The sequence below is a fragment of the Chrysemys picta genome, chromosome 1 (assembly GCF_011386835.1).
Source record: "Chrysemys picta bellii isolate R12L10 chromosome 1, ASM1138683v2, whole genome shotgun sequence".
In the NCBI taxonomy this organism is placed as follows: domain Eukaryota; kingdom Metazoa; phylum Chordata; order Testudines; family Emydidae; genus Chrysemys; species Chrysemys picta.
The window spans coordinates 341,700,981-341,720,479 of NC_088791.1; the positions used below are offsets into that span (position 1 = coordinate 341,700,981).

The window sequence follows — 19,499 nt, forward strand, 5'->3', positions numbered from 1 at the left end:
TCATTGTAAATTTATATTTATTTACACAGGGTTTTTTGCAAACGCAGTAAAAATAATACACAGTTGTCTCTATTCTTTCCTGGACCTACACCGAATAGAAACACAAATAAGGTGCTTTGCATGTTCTTGTCTTTTGTTGTTTCGTTTTGGTTGGGTTTTTTTGTTTTTTAATTAATTAGACTTGCTGGCTACGAAGTCTGCTGCTGTGAAAAGTGGTATTTGTATGCTTATGAAAAGCGATATTAACAGAAGCAGACTTGCTAGCTAGCTGGGAGGCAGTGAAAAGTGGTATTAACATACAAATATCACTTTTCACAGCAAATTTACTCAGACGCAGCACGCGGAGAAACAAAGTAAGCCCTGGATGGGGAAATGGGTAGGGAGGCACTGAGGCCAGGGCAACGGAGGCGTGGTGAGATCAAGGCTGGCACCTGCCACCACAGGGCTGGGGCCAGAGCCCAGAGCCTGCCACCCACCACTCTAGGGTGGAAGCCAGAAGCCCAAGCCCCACCACCCCCGGGAAGGTGGGGAATCTCACCCTGGCTGCCTGATCCTCTGTCATTTGTGGTTCGAGGGGGTGGGGGAAGGACCCAACCCCTGCTGGTGGTCCCAGAGAAAGGGCCGCTGCTCCCCTACCCCCCAAATAATCACCCAGGAATCTGTGGCTACAAGAAAAGCCTTCGGTGGCCACATTTGAGAAACGCTGGCTAGTGCAGTCTCTCTCAGCCATGGCCTCTTATTCAAAGACATTTTCACAATCCTTCCATTTACCATGAAAGAGTAAACACATCATCAATGATACACCTATGTAATTTGCATGTGCTTGAAGAGGTTGACAAAAGAAACATGGACCTTTATGGGTAAGGATGGTGTTGAAGTGGGGGAGCAAGATTCTTTTCTTCCACTTGCAATAAGATTTAATGCTTCATGGCCCAATTGCCTTTTGTTCTTCAACCCCCTGCCAGTTCAGAAACAGTGGTCTTTACCATACAAGAAGAGTCAGGTTTAAATGGGAGGAATTCATACCTCCTAACTTGCTGAATTCCCAGAGCAATCTAATGCAAAGACTTAGACCCGGCATACAATAATGTATGCTGAGTAAACACCAATGAAATTCTCTTAGTGCTTAATTCCTTTTAAGTTTCTTGAAAATGACAGTCTGGTAAGTCACTTTGCCAGTCTCTTGTACACACTAGCACCGCTCCTGGGTTCCTTAATCTTAGTGCTCCGAAATTCTCTTATCAGGGAAATCACATCAACACGTGTCAATTCATATTTTACTGCAAATCCAAATGAAAAAAAAAAAAGCTCTTTCCAGTGTCACGTAGAACCACTTTCAACTCCTAAGAGGTTATGAAACTTTTGCACCTCAGGATTCAACACCGAACTCTCAATTCATTAAAATCTCCAAGAGAGTTTAAAAAACTGTAAGCCTCAATGCACTAAACTTATGTAGCCTCTTTCACACCCAAAAGCATTTTGTGAACTTTACCTAACACCAAAAAGCAGCTGGCTAACAGCACACAGCAATGCTGAAGTGAAGGCTTCTCCAAGTGTATTTCAGCAACTAGGATTAAACACCCTCCCCCAACTTTTTTTAAATCACATGGCATAAAATTATGTCACCGAGGAGTCAGGACTCCAATTTAAGGGACATTCATGAGGCCTAAGCACCAGATTGTGGCCATGCACTGACCCGGCCTGGTTCTGTTTAGCTTGAGATCTGACAGTTCACTCCAAAAGGTGGTAGAAAAAAGGAATGTGGGATGGGCAAAATTTCCAGAGAACGTGGAGGCAAAACTTTTTCAAGAACTACAGTAGTCAAAAAAAGAGTCTCCACATTACACTGTCTTTTATGATTTTATTAAGATCCTTTCAGGAGCCACAGTCCACCTTCTCCTTCCAAGTGTTGAAAAATCCTACAACAAAAAACAACACACTTAGCAAGAGCACAAATTTCAGTGATCACTGTAAAGTTGTTAATCATCAGCTTTCAGAGTAGCAGCCGTGTTAGTCTGTATCCGCAAAAAGAAGAACAGGAGTACTTGTGGCACCTTAGAGACTAACAAATTTATTAGAGCATAAGCTTTCGTGGACTACAGCCCACTTCTTCGGATGCATATAGAATGGAACATATATTGAGGAGATATATATACACACATACAGAGAACATAAACAGGTGGGAGTCGTCTTACCAACTCTGAGAGGCCAATTAATTAAGAGAAAAAAAAAAAAACTTTTGAAGTGATAATCAAGCTAGCCCAGTACAGACAGTTTGATAAGAAGTGTGAGAATACTTACAAGGGGAGATAGATTCAATGTTTGTAATGGCTCAGCCATTCCCAGTCCTTATTTTTTCTCTTAATTAATTGGCCTCTCAGAATTGGTAAGACAACTCCCACCTGTTTATGCTCTCTGTATGTGTGTATATATATCTCCTCAATATATGTTCCATTCTATATGCATCCGAAGAAGTGGGCTGTAGTCCACGAAAGCTTATGCTCTAATAAATTTGTTAGTCTCTAAGGTGCCACAAGTCCTCCTGTTCTTTTTGTTAATCATCCTGACCCAAAATTATCCTGCCGGTCTGAAGCTCCACTGGACTGCAATCCATTACCAGCCAGACTACAGCATTCATAATACAAGTTAAAATCAACGTATTGTTATTTGTGATATGGTAGCTTCTCGGGGCCTCAACAGAGATCAGGGCCCAACCATGCTAGGCACTGCAGTTTAACAACTTATCAGCTCCACAGTGCTTTCCACCACTGTAACAGGCCTAAAACTAGCTCAGTGAGGCGGATTCCTAACACGATTGTGAAAGCAATTGTGGTTTCAATTAATACAAATGGTCCCCTTTACTTCCCTAGCATTATCCACACACTTGTCATAATTTCTAATCTGAGAGATCAAAGGGAACAAAGCAATCCAAGGAAATCTAACAGTAAGTATACTTCGATTTTACAAAAAAAATTGATTTGTTGTATTTTTTGTAAGCTTTAGATGCTATGCATGTTGCTCTATAATAAACTGAACTGCTTCAAAGTGCTACCCATGGAGAAGTGACCAACAAGGTTTTTTTCTGACTGGCAGCAACAGCAGCTCTAGCTAGAATGTGAAGCCATGGTTGGGTCTTTCCTCCTTGCACATCTCTACCACTAAGCACATCTGCAATTGGAATTTAATTAACAACTCTGCTGACGTGCAAGCTAGAAGAGAATCACCACGCCACAGTCCCCCAAGGCAAATACAACTTAACAGGAGAAAAAAAGATCATCAGAAGTATTTGTGGCTGTGGTTGAATACACACAGGAACAGGTCTATTCCGTGAGATTGTAGCATTACAGTCACTGAATAGACCTGCACGTTATTGGTTAAATCTACAGCGAAGTGTTTGCAATCTTAGAACATGAGCTGGTATAAGGAGAAAAGATGGTGTATATTGTACAGACTGTGGCATAGTATAGGTGTGTGAATGATACAGGTGCCTTCAGAAATTTCTGACAGAGGGAGTTGGGTTCATATGACAAGGCAGGTTATCCCAAATATACCAGCTGGCAGAAAAGATGACAAAGGTCAGGTAGAGCACCACTACCGTAACATGGTGGGAAACTATTCCCAAGAAGCATAACTCAGTTTTCACCTTTAGTGTTTGAGCATTAAGTTAGCAAAAGAGGCCTCAATAACCCTTCTCAGACAAATGCCTCTGAAGTCGTCAGTCAAGGACTCTGATTCAAGGTCCTGAAATCCATGATATAGAACATAACACGGCACAGGGCACTTGGACAGATCTCTCTTTTCAGACTCGTCATCATATCTTCACTGAAGGGCTGACGTTAACTGGTTTAATAATGCAGCAATGGTAAGAAGTTACACAGAGCTCCACCCACCACAATCGCCTCAAACACTTCACAAAACTACGTTCCTTATGTATTGTCCTTACTTTCCACTCCATCACCCCAGACCCTGCACTGCAGCAACTGACCCTGGAGTCAAAACACTGGGTGCACTCTAGAAATGGAGGGGAACAAATACACAGCAACAGGAGGGGAGCTACTGATTGAACAGGTCATCAGTGCTTCTTTATAACAGCACATGTATTTCTGTACTCAACTTTTAAAAATTTTATTTTAGTTGAGATTAAGCCACAATTTGCCAATGCTTATTTTCAAAGCAACATAGGAGCATTATTCTAGAACAGACCAATGTTTTAACATCCTGCACTTGTCCCATTCTGGCCACAGGGCAACACAGAATTATTTGGAGAAACTCAGATAATGCACCTAACTTTGTTTCTTTCTGACTCCAGCAGAAGATCAATTTATACCTCAAACCATGAGCATAATTTTTATTCTCATAAATAAGAATAAAAATGATCATTTCTGATGGGCATCACACTAGTTTCTACCATTTCAGAGTTACGGAACAAAGTCGCTTACCCATTATGCAGTGGGAACTGGCTGAGGCATGGCTGGCTGTTCTGGTTTGCCACCTTTCTGCTCGGAGATGGGTGTGGTGGGTAAGATCTCTTCCTTGGGCTCCACAATGCTGACATGGTCTGGCAGGGGTTTCTTGGGTCCAATCTTCCCACTTGGGTCCCAAGGCAACATAATCTTTACTTTAATACCCAGCACACCTGAAAAAAATGGCAATATTATAACGGTGGTCACTGCATTTAAAGGAGGTAAGATGCTCCATATACACTCAGATGCTGAACTGACAAGTTCTAAAACACGGCCATGTTTATTCAGCAGAAGTGTCCAACACTCACAACGCGTACACTTTGGGTGATCTGTAATAGGACTCAGTTATCAGTGTGAATTAACGACATCCTTTAAGCATACGCAGGCACAGAAGTAAACTAGTCCAGTATTTTTCCTTCCATCGTTTCATGCACTGCTCTCTCACGAAGTGGGAGCTTTAAACCCCCGTTTCCTGTGCTAATTTATAAATATTCCCTGTATCCCTTCTCAGACAAATGCCTCTAAATCATCCAATGAGCAGGACACTCTGCTAAGGTACCCTAAGCACAGTACCAAAGAACATGGCACTGAACAGGCTACACTCACACAAGAAATGTCCTTTCTGACTCGTCATCGTATCATCACTGAAGGGATATCAGATAAGCTAACTGCTCTTATGTCATGTTCAAGGACTGTTTGCTCACCTGTGACAATCATTTAGTGACCTGAGGAGTAAAAAATAGTTTGCATCCTTCTTGAAGGTTTAATTATACAGACCTGAAAGACTTACATTCTCCCTCATGATTTTTACCATAGGAAAAAAAATACCAGGACTATCTAGTCTTGCATTTTGTTTCTGCCAGGAACCCTGGGAGGATTAGAAGATCTGGGGTGGGAGTCCTTGGCTTTCAATGGTATTTTATAAACCCAAAGTCATAATTTTATCCCAAATGTTTTTCAGTAACAGGTGTTAAGTAGGTAACGAACAAGTTTTAAACAGCGACTTAAAATCCCTCTCTCAACTACTTAGATTTCAGTCTCACTAATTCCACTAGCTCTTCAGTCACCTGGGGTATGCCCACACTGCAGGTGGAAGTGAGCCTCCCAGCCCAGGGAAACAGACGCGCGCCAGCAGGGCTCAAACTACATGCTAAAAATCGCAGTGTGGACGCTGCAGCTCAGGCTGGAGCATGGGCTCAAACCCACCTGACCCCTAGACTTGAGAGCCCGAGTTCCAGCCGAAGCTGCAATATGCACACTGCTACTTTTGGTGCACTAGCTCAAGTCAGTCTACCCTGGCTGCAGGAGGACTGATTTAAATCAGGGCAATTTAAATAAGGATTTATATCACCAAGTGGAAATCCTTGATTTAAGCAATCTATTTTAAACAACTTTTCCATTTGTATTTCAGTTCTCTGCTACGCTCATTGGTTGATATAACCCTTAATACATGTTTATGTACAACTAGAGCCTTTACACTAGATTTGATACAGCTTTTTGCTACCTAGGAGGCTATACAACTATATACATTTATTTAAGAATGATTTAGTTTCTAGTTTCAGATGCTTATTAACTGTACATTTGTAGTACGTTAGAAAGTGGTGAATGATATATTGCTTCTTTACTAGATAATGAACTTGTGGGACAATTCGTGTCAAGCTACATTAGGTTGGTAACTGGAATTTAATTAAATAGAGAACAGCATACAACACTTATCAGAATACGTTTCACATTTACAACTAAATGATTTATTACACCGAGGAATTAACTGTAGTCAGTGAATTGCACTGATCATTTCAGGTCAGTCAGGGGAAAATTTTCAAGTATGTCTAAGTGAAAGTGACTGGAGCTTAAGTTCCTACTCACTTAAGTTTCTTGAAAATGAGTCTTGTAAGTCACTTTGGCAGTCTCTTGTACACACTAGCACCGCTCCTGGGTTAGTTACTGGTTGTGCCATGTTTATAAAGCAGGACCTCAAAAGTTAGATGTTTTCCCAGATTTCTTGCTTTACATAGAAAAGCAGCCTTAACTCAACTACAGGCTCATGAATTCAGCATCTTTATTTTTTATTTAAAATGTTTTAAGAGATTACAATAAGTTTAGGCCTTAAAATATTTTGTATTAAATTCAGATTTCATTTTAAACAGGATTAAAAAAAATAAATTCCAGTTAACTAAATAAAAATAAAAATTACTCTTATTTTTAGCCACACTGCTGGGCTGGGAGTTTTACTCCTGGCTGCAGTGTAGACACACCCTTGCAGCACAGGTACTCAACCTGAGATCGCAAACCAGCTTGCCCTTCCTTTCCTCATGGCTAGATGGGAGAGTCCCAAAACTCTGTTGTCACACCGGATCATCACATGGAAAAGGCTGAGAACAACTGTTCTGGAGAATCCTCCAACAAAAATGCCACAAACAAACCTCGGTATTTCTGAAGCAAAAATCCTTTCAGGCTCCTTTATCTCTTGAAGCATAAAGCTCATTTTCCTTTTGCAGCTCACTTTTACAGTTCATTTCTGATCATCAAGCCTTACACCAAGAGACAGCCGAGTCTAGCTTGCTGGAAAACCTGACTGCCACTTACTGTGTAAACTCGGGCAAGTCCCACTTTCTCCATCTGCATGATTGGGAGAATATTGTCTTACCTACTCCCATAGGGATTACAGGAACGATTTATACAACACTGAAAAATGTATGCATTTTCTGGGCTAATGATTAGAAACTTTGAATATAGATGTATGCATATCCAGACTAACTGATAGGCAATGCTGCTGCAGGAAAACACAACCAGCTGGTACCGTACTACTAAGCCCCAGTCATATCGTCCTAATTAGGAATTTTATTGGCAGCTGAAGACTGTTTAACCTAGATTTTCAATTTATCTATATAGGGCAAGAGCAGACAATGCTCCACATTAGACAAAACGTGTATAACAGAAGACAGCCCCAGCCTGTAAGGACTTGTAATTTCAAAAGGCAAAACAGCATTACAGGTACCAGTAACCAGAAGCAGTTGGCGCTGAATACTTTGCACAACAGAAAACGCACTGGAATTCTGGGAGTGACCACTCCTGTAGCAGTCAGACAGCAGAGAAGCAGCACTTTGGATTGTCTGGTACTAAGTGCTAATACAGGGAGCCAGCCAATTGCAAGGGGATACATATTCCAAACACTCACCCTGCCTGAGGAGGACGTGGCGCACAGCTGTATCGACATAGTAGTTTACAGGGTCTCCACTGTGGATCATCAGGCCATCCACAAACTTCATAGACTTGGCTCGCTGGCCTCTGAGTTTCCCGGACACCACCACCTCACAACCCTTAGCACCACTCTCCATGATGAAGCGGAGGACACCATAGCAGGCTCTTTGGGGAGGGAAACGAGTTACTCAGTGGTTGTAGAGAGCACTGTGAATTGCACAAGTAGGAGATATGGCTATGGAATGTGTCACCTAAACCCTCCATAACCATCAAATTCTGATCCAGAAATCCAGCTCTCGTTAAAGATAAGTTTAATCAAAGGCAGCAGCATCTGCCCCATAGCCTTGTTTACTTACGCAATTTTTCTAAAAAGTTCATTCTAGAGTTTCAACATTGTGAATTCTGTGCCTGTTTCACCTCATGCTTAGATGTTATGGGCATGTGCACTGCTCAGTACAAAGGGCTCTGGTTGCTACTACATGTAATTACATTAAAAACCCTTCTCAGACAAATGCCTCTAAATCATCCAGTGAACAGGACCATCCTGCCAAGGAACCCAAGCACAGCATCACAGAACATGACACTGCAAAGGGTGCACTTAGCAGGATACATATCCCTTTTCTGACTCGTCATCGTATCATCACTGAAGGGATCTTAACATGTGTGATCACAGATCATCTAAATCACAATTCATTTCCTAGACAGCTTTGTTTGAGGCTGAAGCGCCATCTTTGCTAATTTCCCCCACACCCCATTCCGAATAATTGGGTGTAAGCTTTACATGTTTGACTTAGCCTTCACCCTTTCACTAATCCACTCCGTAACAGGGAAAGTTCTATATTAAAACTAATAGCTAATATTATTGCCAATTGTGACAGCCCTAAACAAATCATGATATTTTATTTAATACTTAGTTATGCCATGTGCTATCAAGAGACTTGTGTTTAAACACAGAAATGGCAGTTCAAATAACACTCATTAAAATTTGTTTTAAGTTTGCTGGAGTGTAACTGTCTTTTTAAAAATCTACCTTTGAAATAAGAAATCTACCTGTGTGCATTTACCACCTAGATAATTAATATTCAGGAAAAATTAGATAACAACTTTACATCTTTATTCTGTCAATCCTAACTTAACTTGCACAAAGCATGCGTTAGTCCCAGTCTACACACACACAGTGGTGAAGGAATTTTCCTCAAAGCTACAGAGCCAGTATCAGAGCTGGGATCAGAACCCAGAGTGCTCCCACCTCACTTGTTTGCTCTATTATATCTACAGACCATTTTATTACACTTCTGCACTTACCGACGCACCGCTAAACCTCCCAGAAGTTTGTAACGCAGGGACTCTGCTTGGGCAATAGCACACAGACCTCTTGTGGCCACCTTCTCGGCATAGAGCTACAAAACAAGGAAAGAGTGCTCAGAAATAGAGTTACAACAGTGAAGGTTAGACTTCCATGCATACAGGTGACAGGAGCCTCAGCTGCCCTCCGTGCGCCCCTCTCCTCTGCACCCAGTAACTCACTTAGTTCCTTGGTATTTACATACCTGCAGGATCTTTACCCTTAGACAACACAGTGTGGCTTTTATCTGCTTTGGCACGTGTCCTCTGCTCCTCATGTTGAGTTGAGACATCCTAGTGATGCTCCATTGAAAACCAAGGCACCATTAAGGCATGCTTGGTGCAGTCCTGGAGGTGCAATCCTACCAAGCCGGCCCAGAACGTTAGGCAGCCCCAGAGGTGCAATCTTCCAAACGTGTCCAGGTATGGACAGCGGTGGTGATGCATCCTGCAGGGTGGCATGGTATGCTGGGCTGTGCTTGGAGGAGCATCCTACCAGACGTGCCCAGCACTCTGGGACAACTGAAAGCTTAATAAAGAGATCACAATCAGAAAGTGAGGTTGAAAGTGTAAGGTCTTTAAGCATAGCACAGGACAAAAGTCAATGTGGTATACAGTTACCTGGCAATTTCTCCCAGTGAAGTTACAGATTCTTTAGAGGAAACATGCAGGAAACCCTGTGGTAGGCAACTATGGAATAGCCTTCCCAAAGGAAAAGTTTCTTTCTAAACTCCATCAGATAATAGTTTATGCCCTTACATATGGCCCCTGTTTTATATAGTCCTTGCAAGCTTTGTTTTTAATTCTTATTGCTGTACTCTGGATGCTGTTATCCATTGCAATCTAGGCCTCAAAGGTACCTTGTGACAATGAGTTCCGCAAACTAGTTACAATAATCAATAGAAACTGTCAGTTCTGCATGAAGTAAAAGACAAGAACCAGTGTCATTAGCTAGCAAGGATCCATTAACTCAAACCTGCTACAGGTCATAATATGTTCCCCATTTTTGGCCTAGTACCAAAAAGTGAAAATCTAATGCCTCATATCCAATACTATTAAATCTCACTTGTGATGACTGTTGATAACACATAGGCAGACAGATGTGCGACTGTTGTCATGTTAAATTAATGCCTTTTCTAAAAACTGATGTAATCAAAAGCAACAGTAAAGCTCACTTTAAGGTATCATCAGAAAAAGTGACAATAAAAAGAGAAAAGCCACTTACCTCAACGCTTCCTTCTGGAAAGCCAAACCTCTTCTGTACGACAGCAGTCAGCTCCCGGATTCGGCGTCCCTTCTCACCAAGAACGTTTTGCGTTCTGAATAAGGTAAACGTGGTTATCGGAATCTGTGGCTGGGAAGTAACACCTATTTGAAGATTTAATTTTTTCTCCATGCCAATGTACCAGTCTTACTATAGTACATTACTGTGCCAAGTCTACTTTTAAATGACTTACTAGATAGGGATTACAATCATTCTTAGCAACTATTCCACAATTTAACCTCATCACAAGGAAGCTCTCTCTAATATATGGACATTTATTCACCATTTCTTAATTTCATTCACAATTTCTGGTTACCATCTTTCCAAAGAAATAGGGTCATGTATAGAAGGATTATACACAAGCGTCACAGATTTGGCTACTGGTAACTGCTGTGAAAGAATAAGGAGCAAGTTTCAATTACCTGGTAGCAAGGATGATAATTTCAGTCCTCGTTGGAGTAACTCGGACCTCTACTCCAGAGTATCCATCTTCAGCCAACTCACGAGTCAGAAACTCATTTAGCTCAGCTTTGAAGATGCCATCAGCGACAAACTAAAACAGAAAACAGAACAAGTCAAGCTATGTTCAACAGTTCACAAATAAATCTTCTAAAATTCAAGGTTTCATTGCTGGTTGAAGGTGCTGTCTGAACAGCCCGAGTCTACATTTCTCTTCACAGAGAGCAGCAGAGACAATAATACAACAAGCCTCCCGATGCAAGGCCAAATTTGCCTCAACCCTGCTGTAGTGACTACACCTCTAAGGTCAGTTTAATCCCTTAAGCAATGATCAGACCAAGGCTTCAACCACATCCAGCTAAAACCATACTCAAAACTAGTTGATAAAACCATACGTCATTACTCTTTTCCAAATGGTAGCACTTTCTAGCCAGTATGAATGTTAAGTTAATTGTGTCAGACTACCCACAATCAGCAAGTAGTTTTACTACTTAAACCCAGGCCCTGATCCTGAAAACACCTGACAGCAAACATTACCCCTGGTTATGAGTTTGGCATGACGGGATCCCTACTTTGCCTCTTTGTTAGTGATGGACGTTAGAAGGTTTCACACCAGGTTACTAGCCCTGGGGTGACCAGCCCCTTGACCCTACATCGCTCCACTTCCGATAAACGCCTCGGATAAACTCACTGGAAATCGGAGTTTTACTCTGCCAGCTCCAGGGCCCACGTGCGAAACACCCTCTGCTCTTTCCCCCCAACAGGCCCGCTCCCCAAAGGGTCTGAAACCCGCTTCCCCAACGCGGGGCCCCTGCCCGGGCGCCAAGCGGAGCCCCGGGATCTGGGCAAGGGGGAGCGAGGCGCCGCTTTCAGCCACGCGGGCGGCTCAAGGCGGAACCGGCCCTCCTGGCAGCTGCAGTCCCGGGCCCGTGGCGCTTCCGGGCTCCCTCCCCGGCCCCCCAGCGCCTCCTCCAGCCCCGCAGCGGCTCCGCGCCCCGGGCTGCGGGGACGGGCCAGGCCCCGCGGGGAGCCGGCCTCCCCCAGTCACTGCCCCCAGGCCCGGCCGCAGGGAGCCGCCATGTTGCGCCCGGCCGGGCCCGGCCTTTCATCCGCCTCCATCCGGCCTCGCCGCCGCCTCGGCAGCCCCGCCCCGCGGCCCAGGCCCTGCCCGGCGCTCCCGGCTCCCAGCCCGGCCGCGATCGCCGGGCCCCGCGGCCGCCGGGGGCCGCCCGCAGCGCTCACCTTGCGCTTCTTGGAGATCTGCACCGCCATCTTGAGCCGCGCCGCCCCGGCGAAAGGAAGAGGCCCCCCCGCCCGGGGGAGGATATAAGGTCCTTTCGCCACTTGCCATTGGGCCGCGGCCGGTCACGTGGGCTCGCAGGGGTGGGTGGGAAATGTAGTCTTCCTCAGTGACCCCCCCCGCCATGGTCTGAGGGCAGGGGTTCAGGACTTGTGTACGCTTGCGCTGGTACCACGCTCACTATGGACAGGTTTGGGTCTTTCCGTGCAAAGCGCTGTGTGGACACTCTTATTCCAGATTATGGGCGGGTCTGCATTATAAAGTGAAGTTGATGTAAACTACCCTGCATCGACCTATTGCTGCAGGCGGACGCATCTACATACACATTCCTCCCCAGCCAGCACGGCGACACAGTAACCCCACCTCCCTGACCGGCACGAAGCCATGTTGTACTATCGAGCACGACGCAGTGTGAGTGTCGACCTAACTGTCCTCCAGCAGTTTGTGAACTCCACTGGCCAGGGATCACGGACAACAGAAGCCCCTCTACACTTTAAACACCCCCCCAACCCCACACAGTACTGAAATGTCTTTTCCTGAGTGCCCATAGCAAGCACACTTAGCAGCTCTCTCTTCTCATGTGTGACCGCTCAGCCGACCATGCCAGCTTCACCCCCCACACTAGACACGGTGTAGACAAGAGATAGTGGATTGTTTGGGCCTGTGGGGAGAAGAGGCTGTGGTGGCACAGCTACAGCCCAGTCACAGCAACATGGACAGCTATACACATATTGTACGAGGGATGCAGACAAAAGGGTATGACAGGGACCAGCAGCAGTGCTACGTGAACGGGAAGGAACCGCAGCAGGCGTACCACAAGGGCAGGGAGCACAACCACCAAGTGTATCTCTACACTTGCAGCTGGGGGTGTGATACCCAGCTCGCATACACATATTCGCACTGGCTTGCTAAAATAGCACTGTAGCAAGGATAGCATGGACAGCGGTGAGAGGGGCTAGCCACCCCGAGTACAACCCCACCCGGACCCTATGAGTACGTACTCCGGCGGCTAGCCCAAGCCACTGCCTGAACTGTCGCAGCCATGCTGCTATTTAACACGCTAGCTTGATGACAGCTAGCGCAGGGATGTCTCCTCAAGCAGGGAATCACACCCTGTTTGGTCCTGCCTCAGCGTAGGGGGATGGACTTGATGATTTCTTGAGGAGCCATCCAGCCCCACAGTTCTGTGATTCTACAAAATGAGAAGTGCTGGGGCCAGATTAAAGGTTGGTGCCAGAACCTCAGTTGAGAATTGCCTTCCTTTTTAACATGTAAATGCTCAGCTGTAATGAATCTAGTTATTTTAAATACAGAAATAAATCCTTGACTCAAATTGTAGATTAGCAAAGGTTTGGGGGTTCCTTTTGGAACTTTGTTATTTTAATAAAGTCAATAAATATACTCAAAATTATGCAAAGGATAAGCAGTGTGGTCTAATGGTTTGAGTATGGGACTGGAAACCAGAAATAGATTTCTCATCCTGGCTTTGCCACTCACTCGCTGTGTGATGCTGGGCAATTCACGTCCCTGCCCCGGGCCTCAGTTTCCCCATGTACCAAAAAGGGATGATACTGACCCTTCTGTACCTCCCAGGGATGAGGAAGGTTACTTAGTTAATGTTTGTAAAGAGAAAAGAGGCGACAAAACTAATCTGACACAATGACGGCACCAAGAGTGGAATTATAAAGCACCTAAAAATCCAAACAACTATACATGTATGACAATATTTGCCAACCCAAAATTCAGTTATGGTGCTTCTAAAAAAACCCACATTGAACACTGTCCATCGCATACGCGTTTCATTTGAATAATACATTTGTTGAGTGAGATCCGCAGCTGCTGGAAATCAGAATACTTCATTCAAGTCAATGGAGCTGTCGATTTATAGCAGCTGAAGATCTGGCCCATAAAACCCAAAACATTTTAAGCCCAAAGTTTACTTGCTTTAGAAGTTGGGACTCTTAACTAATTTCACAATCATTGGTTTCCTCCAATACTTGAGCTATGAACAAAGATGGAGAAAGAAGTTCACAAAGCTAAGATTACAGGCTTGATGGTCATCAATCAATATCACAATAAACTTCTTAGTCTAGTAGGCAACACAAAGTTTAGCTGTATTCAAAATATCACATTGTGCTCCAATATTACTTAAATCCTCTGTCAAAGATTTAAATTTTAATCTACATGCTTGCGCTCAGGGGAGGCTCTAGCTTTTTTGCCGCCCCAAGCACGGTAGGCAGGCTGCCTTCGGCGGTGCGCCTGTGGGAGGTCCGCCGGTCCTGCAGATTCGGCGTACCCGCCGCTGAATTACCGCCGAATCCACGGGACCGGTGGACCTCCCACAGGCGCGCCGCCGAAGGCAGCCTGACTGCCACCCTCGCAGCGACCGGCAGGGCACTCCCCGCGGCTTGCCGCCCCAGGTACGCACTTGGAGCGCTGGTGCCTGGAGCCGCCGCTGCTTGTACTCCACTGGAGACAGCAGGAAAAATTACAGCTCTTCACATTCATTGCAAAATTTCATTGCACTCTCCAAGGCTCTGGATTTTAGTGGGATGTAAGAAGTACATGACTTTTTGCTGACCCTCAGCCCAGGGGGAGAATTGCACCCCCAAAAGCATTAAAGAGCATGTATCTGTATCCCCTCATTCCTTCCTAATCCTGGAAAATTTTAAACATTGAAATGGGCAGCGCAAAACCAAAATGATCTGCCATAGTGGGGATATTTGCTCAAAGTTCTCAAGTCACTAGAGAAACAGCAGCTCCCATAGCCACTAAACCAGGCAGCAGCTGTCTGATTCACAGTGACCCATACAACACCAGCAACAGAGGTAATGCTACTTCAGTAAATGGCTTTTGCTCTGCTTCAGTTAGTCCCTAGTCTATTCTGATTCACCGTATCCATCACCGTATCCATCACCATGATAACAGAGGGTCTGGCCAATAAGCCCAGCCCTCACCCCTAATTTCCTGATGGCTTCCAGGCATTATTCTTAGCCCTGCATTCATATTGTAACAAATGGCCCATCTGTGACCATATGTAGCAAGAAACTTTCCCCCCTCCCCTCTTTGTGGTTGCTGGGGAATTGAAGCAGCATCTGCTGGTGCAGCTAGTTGACCCACACACCCTACTAGTTGTTGTAAGTGCTGAGTTGATCTTCCGCCTTCGCCAGGCAGGACAGGTTGTACCTCAGATACCCAGACTCCCGGCATGGTAAGAGATAGCTTCTTAGCTTCATGGACTAGATGACCACCTGAGCTCTCTTCCAACCCTGATCTTCTACGATTCTATGATAGCTGGATGCACCAAACTCAGAGAATCTGGACCCCCTGGAGTCACATCACTGATAATGCCTTTTCCTCGTAGAATCCAGCATTACTCCGTCAGTGTTGAAACGGCACAGTTCTGTAGCTGCTCTCACTAGGAAGCATAAATATCAATCCCCTCCTGCGGTTTCCACATCCTCTCCAGCCACACCAGGAATTTCCCTACACCCCAACCCCAAAAAAACTCCCCCATCACCCTCCCAGGGGTCAACCCAACCAAGCTGAAGAACATACCAAGAACCAGGAATATACCAACCTGTCCTCTGCAGGTTCAAAACATCCAAACAGCCCGAAGCACAAATACAGCTGCCTACTGAAGAAAGTCTCCACAATCTAAAGGCAATTCCCGATGTTTGTCGGTCAAACTTGTCCCATTTATTGAAGTTACAAAACATGGCTGCTGGTGCACCTCTTGCAAATAAGCTTACGAAGAAGGAAAGCTTCCCACTGTTACAATTGGTAAAACTGGAGGATCTTGGTTTGCTGGACTGATCAGCAAAGCCAGAGCTGACAAACTACATGAAAAGGCTGCAAAACACCAAGCCTGCTGAAAGCCTTAAAAGCCAGTCACTGCCAGAAGTACTTCATGAGGCTGTTAAGAATGCTGGAGACACAACACAGTTTATGCAAACAAACATGGCTGTTGTAACATACTTTCTATTTAAGCAAAAGATACCACATCCTACAAACTGGAGGCCAATGTTAAGTGCATTGTTACTTGTTAACCCTGAAGTTGGACACTGGTTCCAACCAAGACCAGCAAATGCTCACTATCTTTCTGCAAGGTTTCAGAGTGGTAGCCGTGTTAGTCTGTATCAGCAAAAAGAACGAGGAGTCCTTGTGGCACCTTAGAGACTAACAAATTTATTTGAGCATAAGCTTTCGGGGGCTAAAACCCACTTCATCGGATGCATGCAGTGGAAAATACAGTAGGAATATATATACCGGTATACACAGAGGACATGAAAAAATGGGTGTTGCCATACTAACTATAACAAGCCCACCTTAACTGATTACTCTCATTATAGTTAGTATGGCAACACCCATTTTTTCATGTCCTCTGTGTATATATATATTCCTACTGTATTTTCCACTGCATGCATCCGATGAAGTGGGGTTTAGCCCACGAAAGCTTATCCTTCTGCAAGAAACTCAATGGACTGGTTAGAATCATGCGGTGCAATATTGAAAGACTCAGCAGTTGAAAAAGTGAAGAACTCTCTCACCACATTCAAAAAATGTGCATATATGTCTGATGAATGCACCAGTGCAAATGGGCGTCGAGTATTAAGTCATTGCGTGTCTTATCTTGATGTCAGGGGTAGGCCAGCAGATGCATTTCTAGATGTTCAGGTTATAGAAGACACATCGGCTGCATCTGTGACAACCCACGTCTTAGAAGAGTTAAATGCTTGTAAATTGGACCCCAAGATGTCTGCTTGTGCGTCTGATGGAGCTGCAGACTTCTCTTGAAGACATGGTGGAGTACAAGCTTTGCTCAGAAAAAAAGTGTAACCCTAATCTCTCCTACACACACTGCAGAGGCCATCTTAAGTTCAGTACCCAGAAAGATAAATGGAGCAAATAATTAAGCATGTTGTATTAGGGGGAGGAAGAGCAAAGCCAAGATTCCACCCATTTCCTACCCCTCTCCACCCCCTCCCATCCACCTGCATGGACCGGGGGTGGAGGTGAAATGCCAGGTGTGCAACTCTTCTTCTCCCATGCCTGCACCTGCAATGTGGAGAGGCAGCAGAGCGGAGTGGGAGTGTGACCAGGGTCTTGCTTCCCAGTACATCCCTGCATAGCCATGTAAGGGTGGGCTACAGTCTGGTCTGTAGTGATCAAATGAAATATTAAAGCAGCCCAAAGGCAGCATTTCCCGATGGATGCAAAATTCTGTTTGCAGAGAATCTCAGGCTTCAGCTTTTGTCTTTCAGAAGCTCAGCTCCGTAGAGTACCTCTAGGTGGCACTACAAGCTGGAAGGTGGCACCAGGCACACCCCTGGTGCAACAGAGCATTTCACCTTACAGTAATATCACTCTATGCCCACAGGCTATATCGGCTGGATTTCTCTGGCCTGGCCAAAGAGCTGAGCTCAACTTTTGACCAAAGACCACTAAAAAACCTCCCTGGGATAGGGCTGGTTTTATGGCAAAGCATGTGCAGGAGTTAGGAGATGCAGCTTCTATTCCTGAGTCTGCCTCACATTTGCTAGGAGACCGTAGGTAAGTCACAAAGTGTCTCTGTGCCTTAGATGCCCCGTCTGTGACTTAGGGATAACACTTTGCTATGTCACATGAGGCGCTATTCGGCTGCATTCCATGCTGATTGTAAACCCGCAGGCGGAAGTTGCTATAGAAGTTCAAAAGAGTATTTATGTTATTCGTGTATTTTTTATTACCTTCCAAAGGAGCGAGTGGAGAGAACCCATCTCCAGGAGCAGCTCAGTCAGCACTTCTCAGAAATAATCCGATCGGCCAGTCACTTTCAATGCTTCTGTGACGGGGAGCTCGATTCACCACTAGAATGGCACCTCCTCTGGCCTTTCTGGGCATTAGCTTCACGAGGTCAATGCCCCTTCCCGCGGTTACATGCGGTCTCTCCACCTCTCTGGCCCCCCTCTAGTTCCACAAGCTGCAGCCTGCTCTTGGTGACTTAGCACTCCGGCCAGGTCACTCAGCAGTTTTCCCCTACAGGGTACCAAAGTTCTTCCACATGAACGGTCTCAGGCAGTCTTCTCTGGCACTCTCCTGAGGGTGCCACTTCCCCCGTGGCTAGCAGGGGAACCCAGGCTTGCCCACTACTCCAGGTTCCAGTCCAGGAACCTTGCACTGGGCAACTGCGGTCTGCTTTCCCTCAGACTCCGTTGCTCTTCCCCTGGACTCCTTTCTACAGTTTCTGGTTCCTCCCGCTGTGGGTATAACAGCTCAAACTCCCTCCTCCCAGGGAGTAACTACAGACTACTGAATCCTGTGACAGACCTCCCTATTCCCAGGGATTCCTTCCCTGTAGCCACATTCTGCTGCCAACTTCCTGGCTTTATAAACCTGGGCCAGCTCCTCCCCCAGCTGGACTTTATCAGCAAATTAGGCCGCAGCACTCCCTGACTCTCCTCCAGATGTGGCCTACAGGTTAATTGGCCTAATTTATCCCTTCAGGCCCTGTAGGGGACAGACACCCTGTGACGCTCTATACCTTGGGGAACACCCTGCACCCCCATGTTCATCCTTATAATATGATTGTGTGGTATCCAATGCAAAGTTTGTCACGTTGGGTGTTTTCAGAAGGCTCATGGTGCACGGAGCATTGTTGTTATAGCAATGTAATAGGTTGTAATTTTCATGTATATAGTTATGAGGCTGAAAATGTGTCCTCGTGGAGTTCTCTTTTAAACTCTGTTATAGTCCTAGCCTTCACAACCTTCTCAGGTAAAGAGTTCCACAAGTTGACTGTGCGCTGTGTGAAGAAGAACTTCCTTTTATTTGTTTTAAACCTGCTGCCTATTAATTTCATTTGATGATCCCTAGTTCTTGTATTATGGGAATAAGTAAATAACTTTTCCTTATCCACTTTCTCCACATCACTCATGATTTTATATACCTCTATCATATCCCCCCTTAGTCTCCTCTTTTCCAAGCTGAAGAGTCCTAGCCTCTTTAATCTCTCCTCATAGGGGACCCGTTCCAAACCCCTAATCATTTTAGTTGCCCTTTTCTGAACCTTTTCTAGTGCCAGTATATCTTTTTTGAGATGAGGAGACCACATCTGTACACAGTATTCGAGATGAGGGCGTACCATCGATTTATATAAGGGCAATAATATATTCTCAGTCTTATTCTCTATCCCCTTTTTAATGATTCCTAACATCCTGTTTGCTTTTTTGACTGCCTCTGCACACTGCGTGGACATTTTCAGAGAACCCCCCACTGGAAGAATTAGATACCGTGGGTCAAGAAAAGCACGTCTGGTTTACTGATGGGAGTGCAATGGTAGTAAAAAGGAAAAGGTGTGTAAAATACGCTGCCATTAACTTAGAAGAGGAAGTCATTCAGGGACATTTAGATCATGGATCGGCTCAGCATGCCGAGCTTCACGCAATTTATCAGTTTTGAAGGCAATATGAAAATTCCCCACAGCCCG

At 45.1% G+C, this 19,499-nt stretch overlaps 1 protein-coding gene and 3 non-coding genes across 4 annotated transcripts; all 4 read right to left on the reverse strand.

Moving 5' to 3' along the window:
* Positions 1-1,847: 1,847 nt before the first annotated feature.
* Positions 1,848-12,094, reverse strand: RPS3 (ribosomal protein S3). The gene is made up of 7 exons (XM_065581768.1): positions 11,974-12,094; positions 10,695-10,825; positions 10,234-10,327; positions 8,970-9,064; positions 7,642-7,829; positions 4,440-4,636; positions 1,848-1,919 (listed from the first exon to the last, which is right to left on the reverse strand). Exons 1-6 carry the CDS (start codon positions 12,001-12,003, stop codon positions 4,443-4,445), a joined length of 732 nt encoding a protein of 243 aa, XP_065437840.1. The 5' UTR covers positions 12,004-12,094; the 3' UTR covers positions 1,848-1,919; positions 4,440-4,442.
* Positions 3,688-3,828, reverse strand: LOC112060143 (small nucleolar RNA SNORD15). Its single transcript, XR_002889435.1, has one exon. It is a non-coding gene; the product is annotated as a small nucleolar RNA SNORD15 (small nucleolar RNA).
* LOC112060142 (small nucleolar RNA SNORD15) lies at positions 4,966-5,113 on the reverse strand. The gene has a single exon (XR_002889434.1). It is a non-coding gene; the product is annotated as a small nucleolar RNA SNORD15 (small nucleolar RNA).
* LOC112060141 (small nucleolar RNA SNORD15) lies at positions 8,163-8,313 on the reverse strand. Its single transcript, XR_002889433.1, has one exon. It is a non-coding gene; the product is annotated as a small nucleolar RNA SNORD15 (small nucleolar RNA).
* Positions 12,095-19,499: the final 7,405 nt, after the last annotated feature.